The 15,551-nt window shown below is 34.6% G+C and overlaps 1 protein-coding gene across 1 annotated transcript in view; it reads left to right on the top strand.

The window, feature by feature from the left end:
• SDC2 (syndecan 2) overlaps positions 1-14,242 on the top strand; it is a 127,361-nt gene extending 113,119 nt beyond the window's left edge. Inside the window, exons 3-5 of the mRNA XM_074268961.1 lie at positions 997-1,130; positions 11,064-11,199; positions 12,934-14,242. Coding sequence (XP_074125062.1) covers positions 997-1,130; positions 11,064-11,199; positions 12,934-13,097 — 434 coding nt within the window. The 3' untranslated portion in view covers positions 13,098-14,242. The remainder of the gene's footprint in view (positions 1-996; positions 1,131-11,063; positions 11,200-12,933) is intronic.
• The last annotated feature ends 1,309 nt before the right edge of the window (positions 14,243-15,551 follow it).

Below are 15,551 nucleotides of genomic sequence, written 5' to 3'. Positions count from 1 at the left end.
AGATAAAAGTCAGAAAGATTGATTAGAAATGATCAAGAAATACCTAGGTTTCCTTATCTTTCAAATTAGGAAGTTGAACCAATAAAAAATCTCTAAGATTCTTTCTAGCTTAACATCATTATGTTTATTCTGTGATGTGTGCTACTAGGGCAGTGGAAGATGGTGAAAGAAAGGGGAGTGACTTGATCAAATTTTTATGATAGTTAGGAGAGATCAGAGGCAGAAAGAACAATTAGGAGACTTTTGCAATCAATAATCCAGCATAAGACCTCAACTAGGGTAGTAGAAACAAAAATCAAGGGATGGCCATAAAAGGTAACCATAGTCTTTGTGTTTCAGAAATGCTTATTTTATTAATCCAATATAAGCTTACAACATTTCTATTTTCTTTGGCTGTCTATCCAAGGTAATTAAAAATACCCTGAAGATGCTGGTTGACTTATATATATATATATATATATATATATATATATATATATATATACATATATATATATATGTCTTGCAAATAATTAACATCAAAAAGAACATTGTAGTTGAATCTCATAAACATTTATGAATTATGTCAAAAGGTAGCACTAAAATGGAAGGACAGTGGTTTCCAGGTAAGAAATCTAGAACATGAAAGGAATTTTCAATATTCTTCAGAGCACCAGATCCTGCTTTTGCATCACCTTTCTTCTCAACATATTGAGATTGAGAGGAAATGCAAAATATGAAAGAGAAAGCTGGGTTTAGAGCCAGGGAGAACTGAATTCAAATTTCACCTTTGACATATACCAAAAGTGCTTTTGAAAAGGTATATAAAGAGATTTCTCAAGTGAGAGTTTTCTATACCAATAAAATTCAATTCTTATCCTCTTTCATTCCCAAAGGAAAATTAGAGTCAGGTAAGTGAAAGCTGAGTGTTTTATAAGTACAGCACTGTTCTCAGGGTCAGATAACATTCTAACTCCGTTTCATATTTCTCATATTGATTTTTGTTTGTTGTTTCAGGAGCTGAGGAGGAAGTAGAAAGTCCACAGATGCCAACATCCCGAACAATTCCAAAGATATCATTTACTAGCGATGTTCCAAAAGTTGAGACAACAACACTGAAAATTCAGACTAAGATTCCCGCTCAGACAAAGGTGTGCATTTATAATAATCCTAATGTTTCTTCATTGCTTCAACTTTTAAAAATCATAAAGGATAGACCCATTTTAAAATCACATCTCTACATCATTTCTTAAAAGTATATTACTTTTATTATACTGGGCCTACCTTGTTGCTTTTCATTATAGTTCTCTGATTTTTTTTTACTTGTCTAATTGCCCATATGTGTGTAATTTCTACCTTGCCTGTGATTTCCATAGATGGTGAGGAAATGATCAATATCCTCTAAAGGTTTACAAGCAAAAATGTACATAGCACATTTGAGAAGATCAAAGCAAAGACTTTGCAGTTCCATTTAGTTTAAAAACCAAAGCCAAGAAATTTATTTTTAAATTTTCATTTCATCTAGTACGTTTATTTGCAAACATGTACAAGTTCATTTTTCAAGTGATGAAAAAATGGTATAATATTTGCTGATTTTCATAGACATTGGGAATTTCTTATTCATTTGCTCCCCATATCAGAGATGTGAAACCCAAATAAGATGGTGGGAGTAAAGTTCCCTTTATGCTGTATTTTTATTATAAATGTTTTCCAGGTATATTTTAATCTGGTATTGGAGCCACAGTGTTGGGGACTTGACAACTTTGCTCTATATCAAAGAAAACACTTTTGACACACAATCCCCAGTAAATTGTGTGATAGATGAGGATACAGTCCAATAGGTTTAAGTGGCTTGCCTAAGACCATATGGCTAATAAGTATAGGAGGTTAGATTTGAACTTAAATCTTTGTGACTCCTGGCCTGGTGGTCTATCAGCCGCACAACTTGGCAGCCCTTGACAAACCATTCTAATATCTCTACCAAGCCACATAGAGTCACAAAGAGTTGGACATAACTAAAAGAATTAGACAACAACAACAAAGTTTTGTATCCAGTAATTACAGTACTGATTTGTGATCTAATTTATTACCAGAGGAATAAAATTGATTTTCCAGTATGATTATCTGTCTGAATCTGTGATCCATATTCTCATTTCCTATCTCCTTTGCATTTTCAAGAGGTGAATGTTAGGGAGTAAGATGTGTAGCTCTCCAGAAAAGCTTCCTTGCCAAAGTAATTAGAAGGAGGACATCCGTTCAAACACCTTATAGCTGTGTAACCCTGAGCAAGTCACTAAATCTTATTTGCCTCAGTTTCCTCATCTGTAAAATGAGCCGGAGGAGGAAATAGCAAACTAATCCAGTATCTTTGCCAAGAAAACACTCCAAAAAGTGTCAAAGAATCAGACGTGACTGAAATAGCTAAACAACAAACAAACTGAAATATAGGTTAATGATAGTCTTTATATAATAAAGCTTTAAGGCTTGCAAAGTGATTTATATATGCAATCGCCTTTGTTTCTCAAATCATCTTGGGAAGTAGTTGTTATTATTATCCTTCTCTTAAATTTGAGGAAACTGAGACTGAGAAGGGGTTAACTGGCTTTTCTAAGATTACACAGTTAATGTGAAGCAAGATTTATATCCTGGTCTCCTAACTTCAAGTCCAGTATAGTAACCAGCATTGTCTTCAGGTTAAGTTACTTGTTCATAGTCCCACATAGATAGAAAGTATCTGATATGAGATCTTATGTCTCATAATTCCAGTCCTTGATCTACACATACTGCCTCTCATTATCTTGTTTCTTTTATGTAGTTTAGTATGTAGTTTACTGTTGCTGCTGCTGCTACTGCTACTACTACTATGACTGGTGGCTGAATTGAATTTGATAAGAGGAATGGAGAGATATATGGTGAAGGGCAAAGAGATAAGGACAGGCAAAAGGGGGGAAAAGGCAGGGACATGAAAAAAAAAAATAAGTAGACAAACAGAAAGAGAACTTACTATCCCATTGATTTGATTTGGAAATTATCTTACTAAGGAATAAAAATTCCCTGAATGCTTCTGACTAATTTCTCAAAATGGGGTATGTGGGTGGACTCCTCCATATTTATAGCTTCTCACTTAAGGCTTCAGTGTGTATGAGTTGCTACTTTTTAAATTTAATTTCATTTTGGAGAATTATAGGAATTTGCATTGTGTCTCATAACTAGCAACCCTGTACATGACTAGTATATTGTATATCTAAATGAAGTTGGACTCAAGAATTCAGCAAGCCCTATGGTTCTCACTGCTATCAAAATGGCACATATATTGGTACCATTGTCCAATTTGAGGCAGAGTAAAGAGAGGGGGGAAAAGGAAGGCAAAAACTGTTGGTTAATTGTTTTTGTCTTTCCTGTAGTTCCTAAGTTTCTTCTGAGTGCTCAATAAATGTTTATTGAATGGTAGAGGAGAGGGAGTAAAATGGAGGACTGGAAAACTTAAAAGGGGATAAAGCAGGACAAGAAGAAAGAAAATAGAAGAGGGGAAAAGTGAGAGAAGGGAAAAAGGATAGAGGAAGAAAGAAGGATTGAAAGGGGGAGGAGAAAGAAGAAAAGAAAAGGAAGAGGAAGAAGGAAAAAAATACAAGTGATAAAGAATAAATTATGAAGCTACCAAATTCCAGTGTGGATTTCAATGTTACACTGCTAAGTTTTTGCCATTTCCTGCCTTTTAGTTCTATCTTAGTGAAGGATTTCAGCATGTAGGTTTAGTAATTGGATCTTAAGTTCCTGCAAATTTTAGGCAAAATGGCTCTCTTGGCTGAGTTAGTCACATTATTACTAAAGATGTCAGACCTCTGACTGTATGAATGTGGAGAGGGGGGTGAATATTTTGAGCACAATATATCCTGACTGAAAAAAATCAGTTCTGGTTTTTTCTGGTGACTCTGCAAACATTTTTTTTATATAGGATCAAGGCAAAGAATGCAAATAGATACCAACTCAAAAAGTTCAGAAGTTAAGGATGCATAAGCACAGTTCATTCATTCATAGTTTAGGTTGTTGTATATGCTGGAAGTACTCCTACCATAAATCACATTAATTGAAAGTTCTCTTATGTAACTATGAGATGCAATTAATGTTGCCTCTAGGATTTTGAGCGATGTATTCTATGTACTTTTTGAATTTGAAAGTTTTCCTTAGCTTCACTGTGGCACTGATGCAGGATATTGTATGTCAGTGTTTTGACAGTCTATCTACTTATTAAATTATAAACAACTGGAAGCAGTCAGGTGTTTGTTTAAGCACAGGCTTGCCCATCCGTTAGTCCCATTTCATTTCCGTGGAATTCAAACTAGAGATGGATGTGACAAATCTTTAATTGCTTGCATTTAATTGCTTATGCTGCCTAGTCTTAATTTGATTTGGCAGACATATGGAACTTCTAAGGCATCAAAACAACATATTGTTACTTTCTATATCTTATAAGGATTTATTTTTTTCTTAATGATACAATCTTGCAGTGCTGTGCCTGTTTCTCTATATCCAATCTATTAAAATTTAAAAGGAACAAGCTATTCAGAATATTTTGAGAGTTGGGAAAAATTTGGGGATGATTATCCATCTCAGGGACATGGCTCACAGCAAGCCAAATTCCTGTAAACAGGAATGTGTGCTGTCTTTTGCATGGCCATGGAGGTAAATCAGAGGTAGTATGTGTTTCAGCATAGATGACTTAAGGGCAATTAGAAACCAAGGAAAATTTCATATGATTAACGTTAGTATAGAATCAGGATAACACACATAAGTTAAATTCAAAGTTGCACTGCCAATTTCACTTCAGCCATTAAGTTCAGCTTGTTCCCCAGTGAAATGACTGAAAGATCCATGGACTTAGAAATTAGATAATCCACAAACTGGATAATTATTCCTGGAATAATTGAGCTGTGCCTCTGCCTGCAGGACAACGGATCAAATCCTGGCTTCTATTGAGATATCTTAGAAAAAAGAATTGAGCATAAAACACTTGAGAAATGGAAAGAACTCAGTCTATTATGCATTGCAAATTAAATTTGCCAGTTCTCTTTGACTTTGTCTTGGCATATGAAGGCCTGGGAATTCTTTGTGAGCCACTAAATTGTTCCTAGGATTACTCTAGAATATAGTTAATCAAACTCTCAGGAGCATCACATATTGCAAAGAGAAGATAATTTTCCATGGTCCTTTAGCTGTAATTCATGTCAGGTAGAGGGTCATGACCAAACATAATTTCTTAAGGTTTGGAAAGTAAGAATAACAAACTTTCTAATTGATCTAGTAGCAGATTGTTGGTTATTGAGAAACTGCTTTTGGCAATAATGTCATGACAAGCTAATAAGCTTAACCTGTCAAGTCAACAAAACCAATATTTATTAAGTGCTTATTATATGCCTGGCACTGAGAATGTAGATATGAACAGAAAAGGAAAAAAAAACAGTCCTCCTTAAGGAGCTTACATTCTAAAAGGAATGGACAATACATTTAAGGAAATTGAAAAGCAAGTGAGGGAAAGGGGATGGTATAGAAAGGCTGGAGAAAAACAAGACTAAGCTAACCTGGGTGACTTCCTTAAATAGAGATTTTAGGAGAAGGCATCCAGATTTAGAGGATGCTTTCAATGGCTGAATTCCAGAGCCAGAGAGAGAGTGTCAGAATGAAAAGTTGGGGCATTGTAGAGGTGCTGATGAGACAGAGCTGGTCTGAGCAACTTCCTTAAATGGAGGTTATGGGAAGAATCATCTAATCAAAGAAAAGGGTTATAAAAATGAAGGTTTGCCTTCGACTAGCCATTTATTCATGCCTATTTTTTTTCATTTTAAATTATTTTTAGGGCCATTGAACACCATAGTTAGTAAAAGAACACCAGACTAATAGGACTCTGCAGACTGAGTTTTAATCCCAACTTCTTTATCACCGAACTAGCTATATGTGATCTTGGACACAATCACTTAACCTCAATTTCTTTAATTGTAAAATGAGAATTGAGTGGATGATCTTTAAGATTAAAGATCCACTTCCAAAATTCTGTACATCTGTGAATCCCTCTTTGACATCTTGTAGACACTGACTAAATTTCCCCCCTACCTTTTTTTCCCTCTGTTTTGTGTGTCACCATAAAACATGGCTTTACAAGACCTCTTTATCAAATCCATTCCCCTTCCTTTGACTTTTTTTCCCTTTGAATTTTATTGTAACTATGAGTCCCACATTACCCATTTCTAGCACCATGCATTTGAGTTCATGGCCAATCATCATTAACTGCTTTTTAGGCTTTAATTATGTATTACTTTATTTTTTCAGGTTCTTTAGATTTTCTAGAAATTTTTACTTTTATCTTCCCTACAATCCATACTTCCTCTTATGCTTACAATTAGATTTGATGATGGTGGTCCAGATGGTTAGGCCTCATATTTAGATAGGAAATATGGAAAAGACTAAGACATAGTAATATACAATTCCTATAAATGTAACCATGCTAAAACAATTTTCTTTAAATGTCAAACACATGGAGATATGGAAGCCAGATAAGTAATGTAACTGGCAAGCCTATTGTTTTGATATTTCTATTTATAAACTCATAAAATCTCATAAATCTTGAGCTGAAAGAAACTTAGAAACCATTGAGTCTAGCTCCTTCTTTTTACAGATAAAAAGAACATCCCAGAGAAGTTGGTGACTTTCTGGAGGTTACACAATAGAATGTGGATTATCATATTTACTTTTTCATCTAATATGATTTTATCAATTGAAAAAAATTCAGATAAATAATGCTTCCTGAAATGAAATATTCTGGATATAGAACTAAATTTCAAGTCAGTTCATTATTTATTTTATTCTTTTTTTGGGGGGGAGGTGTATACCATTAATAGAATTTTAAAGTTAGAAGAGACTTTTTTTTTTTTTTTTTTTTTTTTTTTTTTTGTAATTGTAGAATCCTAGAAGTGGAATCCTAGAATCTTAGAGATCATCTAGTTCAGAGGTATCAAACTCCTGGCCCATCTCGGGTAGCTAGGAAATTCCTCAGTGAGATTTGAGCCAGATTAAAAATAATTGGGAGATGTTTAATGAAATAAATAAAAAACACCAGCAAGGATCTGTTTGCTTGAGTTTGACTCCATTTTCTAGTCCAACTCTTCACTTGAGATATGAATCCCCTCAAGCATATTTCCAACAAGTAGTCACCCAGACTTTATTTGGGGATCTACAGTGAGAGGAAGATCACTATCTCCAGAAGCACCGAAACACATTATTAGATGGTATGATTATTAAAATGATCTTGCTTAAACTGAACTGGAACACAACTTTCTTCTGTCTTGCATCTCTTGGTCCTAATTTTTCATTTGTGAGCTAAGAAGAATAAATGATTTCTCTTCTACATGAACTTCAAATATTTTAGGATATTAATTATGATCCCTTTCCCTCTTTTCCTCTCTCTCTTTACCCCCTTCTCCCAAAAATTCCTTTCATTCTCCTCAAGAAAACATACCTAGTTCCTTCCTCTGATTTGACACAGCCCAGCCTATCATACCCTGTGGAAAATATGGTGTTCATAACTAAGCCCAATACTCCAATTTTGGCCTGATCTAAACAGTGAGTGCTGGGAATTCTTAAGCATCTCACTCATTATACTTTGTAATAATTAATATAGCCAAAAGTCACATGAGCATTTCAGGAAAAAAAAAAACCAATGTAAGTTTATTTCAATGAAAAACTCAAGTTTATAAACATAAATGAGAAGTGAACATTTCATCCCTATCCCATGACAATTATAAACCTTATCAGTAAATATTTGTGATCAAATTTTTAAGAGACATCAAAACCTGTAGACTTAATAGTTTATTTTTAAATAGTATTTTATTTTTTCTAATTATGTGTAAAAATACTTAAAGATTCATTTTTATTTTCAAACTGCATAATAGCTTTTTATTTTTCAAAATACATCCAAAGGTAGTTTTCAACACATACCCTTGCAAAATCTTGTGTTCCAATTTTTTCTCCTTCCCTCCCCCTTTACCTCTTCCTTAGACAGCAAGTAATCCAATATAGGTTAAACATCACATTAGCATTTTTGACAGACATTTTTATAATCTTGACTAGTATTCATTGTTAATATAAATTCTTACAGGGCCTTTTGAGTCACCTGGGTGATTTTGTACTTAGAGTATCTGAGGCTTGGTGTCAAGAAGATAGGAGTTTCAATCCTGCCTCAGACATTTACTAACTGTGTGACTGTGTGACCCTTGGCAAGTCACTTAAGCCTTGCCAGCATGTTTCTTCATTTGTATAAATGGAGCTAATAACATTGATCTTATAAAATATTATAAAGATCAAATGAGACTACAAGATAAATACTTTACAAATTTTACATATATGTGTGTGTGTGTGTGTGTGTGTGTGTGTGTGTGTGTGCGTGTGCGCGTGTGTGTAAATGCTAGTCGTTATTATTATTCCTTATCATCATTAGGGGTGGCAAGGTGGTGCAGTAGATAAAGAAAACCAGGGAATCGGGGAGACATCTTCTCAAGTTAAAAATCTGAGCAAAGCATTTAACCTTGTTTTACTCAGTTTCCTTCTCTATAAAATGAACTGAAGAAGGTTGTGGAAAATCAATCCATTATCTTTGCCAATAGAACCCCAAATGGGGCCATGAAGAATCAAACTTAACAATAATAAAAACATTATCATTAGTTAAATAGACCAGCTATATCTTTGGAATCCCATTTATTCAAGTCACTCTGACATGTGTTAAATTATATTTCTAATGAACAGGATGCTATTAGATTAAAATAGTATCATTTCCCACTCCAAAAACCCTTACCTATAACACAAAGTGATTGGATATTATCATTGGATTAGATGTTTTCTCACATTCTTTCCAGATTTTAACATATTGTATTTAATTATGCTTGGCTTCGGGGCTAAGGAACATAGGAGATTTAAAAAAAAAAAAAGTAGAAAACATGGTCCCCTACCCTCCGAAATCTATAAGGGAAGATAAGATGAAAGATGAACAACTCAAAAGCATTACAAGCCAATACACCACCAAGCATTTGATTGTGTTATTTTTATTAAGTGCCATATGAGGTCATGGAACTTTTGTAAAAATCACAATGGGCTGGGTAGCCAGGAATTCACCTCAAAAGAGGAAGTAGTTTTGGATTGGTGAAGGGGAATAATATTCCAGGTTTTAGAGGACAGAAGAGGGTAGGGAAGCATAGAGGTAAGAGTGTGCAGGATCAATGTGTGAGGATCAATTAGGAGATAGTAGCTATCTGATTCATATTGGGAAGAGAAAAGGTGGAAGCAGGAAGACCAGTGAGGAAATTTCCCAAATAATTCAAGCATGGAGATATGATGACCTCTGATAGAAAAGGATGACAAAAGGAGGGGAAAATGGCACTGAGAAGGAATCTGAAATGACACCCCAGTTGGGGTTCCAAGATGCTAGGAGTATAGCAAAAACTTGGAAGAAGAGGTGATTTGATGGTGATGATCATGATTTAATGTTAGACATGATCAATTTGGGATAGCGAAGTAGTCAAAAAGACTTTAGTTCAAATCCAGCCTGGGACACTAAGTAGCTGGGTGCCTGGGAAGTCACTTAAACTCTGTTTGCCTCAACTTCCTCATCTATAAAATGAGCTAGAGAAGGAAATGGCAAACTACTTCAATATATTTGCCAAAAAACTCCAAAAAATCAATATACAATATGGTCCACAGGGTCATGAAGAGTTGGATGTAATGGAACAAAGACAATATAGTTTGTGGTTGTGAGATGCAAACATCTGGAAACATAAAACTGAATTTGGGTGGAAAATCAGCTCTTAGAGAGGTAAACTAGGGAACATAGAAAGGGAGTGATGACATAGTTCAAAGGGAACTTGGAGACTATCCAGTTCATCATTTTACAGATGAAGGAGCTGATATTGTGTGACCAAGTGGCTGTTTTGGGTCACAGAGCTAGTAATTGAAGAAACTGATAAGGATCACCCTTAACTCTAGTGCCTGCTCTTGGATTATTTTTACTTTATCACGTTCATCATTGTCCATAATTGTTTGTATGTTATTTTCCCCATCACATTGGGTTTTTTCCCTCCCTGAGGCTAGGGTTAAATGACTTGCCCAGGGTCACACAGCTAGGAAGTGTTAAATATCTTGAGACCAGATTTGAACTCTGGTCCTCCTGAATTCAAGGCTGGTGCTCTATACACTGCGCCACCTAGCTGCCCCTTCCCCATCACATTGTGAGGTCCTTAGCACATAGTGCCCAACACAGAGAAAGAAGGTGCTTTAATAAATGTTTATTTACTGAAAGACTGGAAACCAGGTCTCTGACTTCCTGTCCTGGACCCTTGGAAGTTATAGAAAGAATTAATAACAATTGAACAGTTGCAGTCTAACAGAAGTGTGGTGGGATGGGAGTCACATAAGTTGATAAGAGAATAGAGATCATTGATTTAGAGCAGGAAGGATTACATCATCTAGTCCATTTTAGAGATGAGGAAACTGAACATCAGAGAGGTGAACTTGTTTTTCTATTTTAGAGAATAATATATGTAGCCCTTAAAAATATGATCTCTGATATCTGATAATTCATCTGATTTTCACTTATAGATCAGGTAGATTTTTATGAAGTCACACAAATGATAAGTAGAAAAATCTTGATTCTAATCTGGGGGATTCTCTCTCCAAATCTACTTATTTTTTTCATATGTACATTACATGTATATGGGAGGTACAAAATAAAAGAGGGAGGACGTATACTAGTCCCAGAGGCAAAAGACCTGACTTCTGATACTTGTTCCTTATGTACCCAATAAGATGAGAAATTTGACCTAGATATGGCCTTTGACATCCTTGCCAGTTTTAGATCTGGGATCTGTAGACTGAATATCCTTTTTCACCATTTATGTTGACATAACAATTAGGACTGCTGCCTTTCATGATCTTTGTGTAAATAATGGCAGAGAACCTTATAATGTCCATGTAACTGTAGTCTCTTTCTCATCCAGTAAAATTTTGGCTTGAAAATTCTTTCCCATTTTTTCTCTTTACTTTAGTCTCCTGAAGAAATCGACAAAGAAGAAGTTGGCATCTCAGACTCTGGCACAAAGATTGAGGCAACTGATGAGGGTACAAATGTGTATACAGAGAAACACTCAGACAATCTGTTCAAGAGGACAGAAGTACTTGCGGGTGAGTTACTTTTTGTGTATTAGCCAACTCTGTTCTCTCCTTCTCTCAGAACAAAACATACAGAGAAGGTAGGAGATAGAAATATGTTTAAAAAAATAAATAAATATACAGAAAAAAAAAAAAAGAAGAAGAAGTAGAGAAATCCATAACCAAAGGAATGTTAAGTTATCTCTGACTCACTATCCTGTCCCAGACAATCCTGAAAATCTTTCATCATTCATAGTTTAGAAGCAAAGCCAATCAATCTTCAGTGAAGGCCTGATAAATATTTAACTATGTGACATACAGAGAGAAACCAAAAAAGAGGAAGGACCATTTTAGAGATCTTTTCTGGTCTAGAAGGGCTTTATGAAATCCAACATGGACAGTTTAGTCCTTGAACTAAATTGGACTTTGAAGTTAGGTATATTTTAAACTCTCAGGACTTGCACTAAACCAAGTATGTGGAGGAAAGATGCCATTTGTTGTTTTGTTGATTTAATTTAGCAATCACTCTGCTGTAGATAGAGGCAATAGAATTGCCCTCCCCTACCTTTTTTGTCATCCCAAGATTGCTGTTCAAAATGGCTACCCATGAGAATTTGCCATTGACCATTGATAAGTTGGTTATGATTTTCAGAGTCAATATGCATGAAGAGACTTTTGACTCTCTCTGTATATTACATATGTCTTATAGCTAGACTCAGAAGATTTCTGAGCAGTTGAGAACCCAAAAACAATGTGTAAACTTGGAAACCAACCTGTGTTGCTTATTATAGAGTTTGACTAGATTTGTGTTACTCATTCATAGTGTAATTGGTTTGAGAAATGGCCTGCTTAAAAGATGATGTGTTAAATTTTCAGTTTTAAGTTAGTTGTTCTTAAAGGACACTACTTGGTATAAAGAAATAGTAACTTTTTGGAGTGATAGCACCATCCTCTTTCTAGCTAATTTTGGGTTGGTATTTATAGCAGATGGTATTTCTCAGTTGCAATATATGCTCTCTTCCCTCTACCCCCTCTTTGCACACACGTGTGCACACACACACACACACACACACAACTGATGTGTTGATCATAAGAGATTTCACCCAAATTCTCTTATCTTAATAATTTTAGGAAGCATAATAGAGATGAGTTACATTTATTAAAGTGATTGATCTCATTTCCCCCCCCCCCATATTTTGCATGAATAATTACTTTTAAGAATCTAAGTTTCTGATTTCATCTGATGGAAATATTCGTATTTAAGTGGATTTTCCCCTTGGATAATTAAGTGGATTTAAGAATATCTGATAAACTAAATGTTACAAAGAAATGTGGGGCTAGAAAAGTAATATAAAGAACAAAATAAATTCTTTTTTCATGACCATCCTTAGGAAATGAAATGAATGTAAATAGAAACCCATCAGAAGGGTAATTAGAGAATCCAGATATGAAATTCTAATGTTGAAAAGATTATAACATTTTAGAGTGCAAACTTAGCTACGCTTTAATAATCATGGCCAAATTTATCTTTTGGTTGCGGCTTTTGGAGGATATTGTTAACACTAATCAAAGAAAGTAACCTGCCTTCCCTAAGACTGCCAGCTTTGCATAATTACCTAGTTGCTACATTGTGTCTAGATAGTTTCATAAAGGTTCAGGTTTAGAATTAAGTCTTTTATAAAAGTACAAATGCATTCAGCCTGATAAATCGGTTTCCACACTTTTGCATCTCTTTTGACAATAGCCTTTCTTTTTGTTGTCTTACAGCTGTCATTGCTGGTGGAGTTATTGGCTTTCTCTTTGCAATTTTCCTTATCTTGCTCTTGGTATATCGTATGAGAAAGAAGGATGAAGGCAGCTACGACCTTGGAGAACGGAAACCATCCAGTGCTGCTTATCAAAAGGCACCTACTAAGGAGTTTTATGCGTGAAACTCCCATTTAGTGTCTCTATTTATGAGATCACTGAACTTTTTAAAATAAAAGCTTTTGCATAGAATAATGAAGATCTTTGTTTTTTTGTTTTTTTGTTTTTCATTAAAGAGCCATTCTGGCACTTTTATGATAAAGTCCCATTGTATTTAAAACTTTTCATGTATTCCTTTAGAACAAGGTAAAATTAAAACTTAACATCTGCAGTGTTCTGTGAATAGCAGTGGCAAAATATTATTTTATAAAAAGAAAAACCTCGATGTTCACGGAATCATTTTAAACCTTTATGCGTAAATATAAAAACAATAATATGATTGTTTTATCCTATGGTTCGATGATGAAAGTTGTTTAATTTTTGTCAGCATGTCTCAGATCAGTCTTACAAGTTAGTCTTATTTCATTAATTTATCTGTTTCTCTCCCCTACTCCTTTTCCTTCGCCGATCCCCCTCCTCCTGCCATCACCATCACCCTCTCCTGTTCCCACCTTTTGTAGCTGTCATGGTGCAATTTGTCTTTGGATAATTCAGATAAAGGTAATTTAGTGTAAATGTGATTTTCAGAGATGTCAATTTCACCTCCACTTTGTATAAATTTCTGAGTGTTGGAATATCCATTTTACACTTGCTTTGTTTCTCAGTGTACCTATAGCTGCAGACAGATTTGCAACAGCAGATTAATGTGTAAAATTGGGTTGTTATCACAAAACTGTATAGTCATATCTTTACTGATCAGATCTTCCATCAGGAAGAGCTGGTGTAAGTTAATGACAAACTTAAATAGACCCAAAGACTCTTAACAGTATTTCAAAAAGTTGCTGCAGATTCCTATGGTCACTGTATTTGTTAATTTCTTGCAATTTGAAGGTATGAGTAGGGGTTTAAAGAAAAAAAATTAGTTTTTGTTCTTTAAAAACATGCATTTAAGTTGTAAACGTCTTTTTAAGCCTTTGAAGTGCCTATGATTCTATGTAACTTGTTGCAGACTGGTGTTAATGAGTATATATAACAGTTAAAAAAAAAGAAGTTGGTATTTTATAAGCACAGACAATTCTAATGGTAACTTTTGTAGTCTTATGGATAGACATAAATTGTAATTTGGGAACATAAACACTACTGAATAAATCATGTGGCCTAATATGGAAAATGTCATTGTTATAGATTTTATACATTTTCGACCAAATGTACGCTTCCCATCAGCTTATGATTCTGTTTATTATCAAGAATGACATGGGTTTGATTTCAGGGGGTGCTATTTGTAATTCAAGACCAAAGAAGACATGGATGAGGCTGTTTTGTAGCAAGATACCCTTTTGAATTAGTCAGAGGAAACCTGAATATATCAGCTTGTGTATGTATGTTGATGTAGAAATTTGGAAGGTTGCCAGTGAATTATGAGGCTTGCAACCTCTATGGAATAGCTGTTGGCAATATGAGATAGACACATGCTTTGTGCAAATAACTCTTTCAGAACTATAGGTTCCAAAGGTATGAAAGGGATTTTCCTGAATTAAGTATCTGAGGCTTAGTCATTGATTTGATTTACCTCTAAAAATTGTACTTCAACTCTCTTCTGAAATTAATAGATGTATAATACATGGAATAGTTTAATGTTCTCCAAAGAAGGTGGAATTGTCTCTTTCTGTGTGACAGAAAGGCCTGACTATTAAGGATTCATACTGGTGGGGAAAAATGTATATATTCTGGGAAGAAAATGGTGTGTGTCTCTTCTGTGTTTATCCTTTGGACATCACCTGCTTCAGTTTTACCAAAGCTTTTTCTCTTTTTAAATGTTGATCCAACAATTTAGGAACAAATATTAGTGGTCAACCTTTTCCAATGTGCAACTTATTAATAAAGGATGATCCATTTTTCTGGGGACTTCTTCAAATTCTTACAGAGCTTCAAAGGGTCCCTCAAAAAGCAGATACCAGAGTATCATCTTAAACTCCAATGGCCTTAATACTCATGATTATGTTCCATGAGTGTAGAAATAATCTCAATTAAAAAAGGAAAAGGAAATAACAGCATGTTTTGATTCAATGTCCATCCATTACTAAAAAGTTAAGAATGTAGTGGAAATACCTCTCATTGTACAGAGGACAGTGAAATTCAAATCCTAGAACTGTTTGGAATCACTGTGCCAGGAAAGGGAAATTTCTGGCAAATATTTTGTCACTGCTGTAAAGCGAAGTATTTGTTAAAGTGCCAAAATAAAGTCTGTCATGCCTAAAGTAAAAATTCATTTGTACAGTCTGACATCCAATTTTCTTCCACTGTATGATGTTTATTCTTAGGTTGTGATTTTTTTAATGCAGTATATAAAAATTATTAACTGTAGTCACTGAAGTCAGGAAAAGCTTAAAAAGTAAATATTAAAATTCATCTTAAATTCTTGCTGTTTGACTAGCTACTAGAAGAAAATATTTTTCTTCCTCTTGAGTATCATTCTTGTG

This window comes from Sminthopsis crassicaudata, chromosome 1, assembly GCF_048593235.1.
Source record: "Sminthopsis crassicaudata isolate SCR6 chromosome 1, ASM4859323v1, whole genome shotgun sequence".
In the NCBI taxonomy this organism is placed as follows: Eukaryota; Metazoa; Chordata; class Mammalia; order Dasyuromorphia; family Dasyuridae; genus Sminthopsis; species Sminthopsis crassicaudata.
This window is presented reverse-complemented; position numbering and strand designations above follow the sequence as displayed.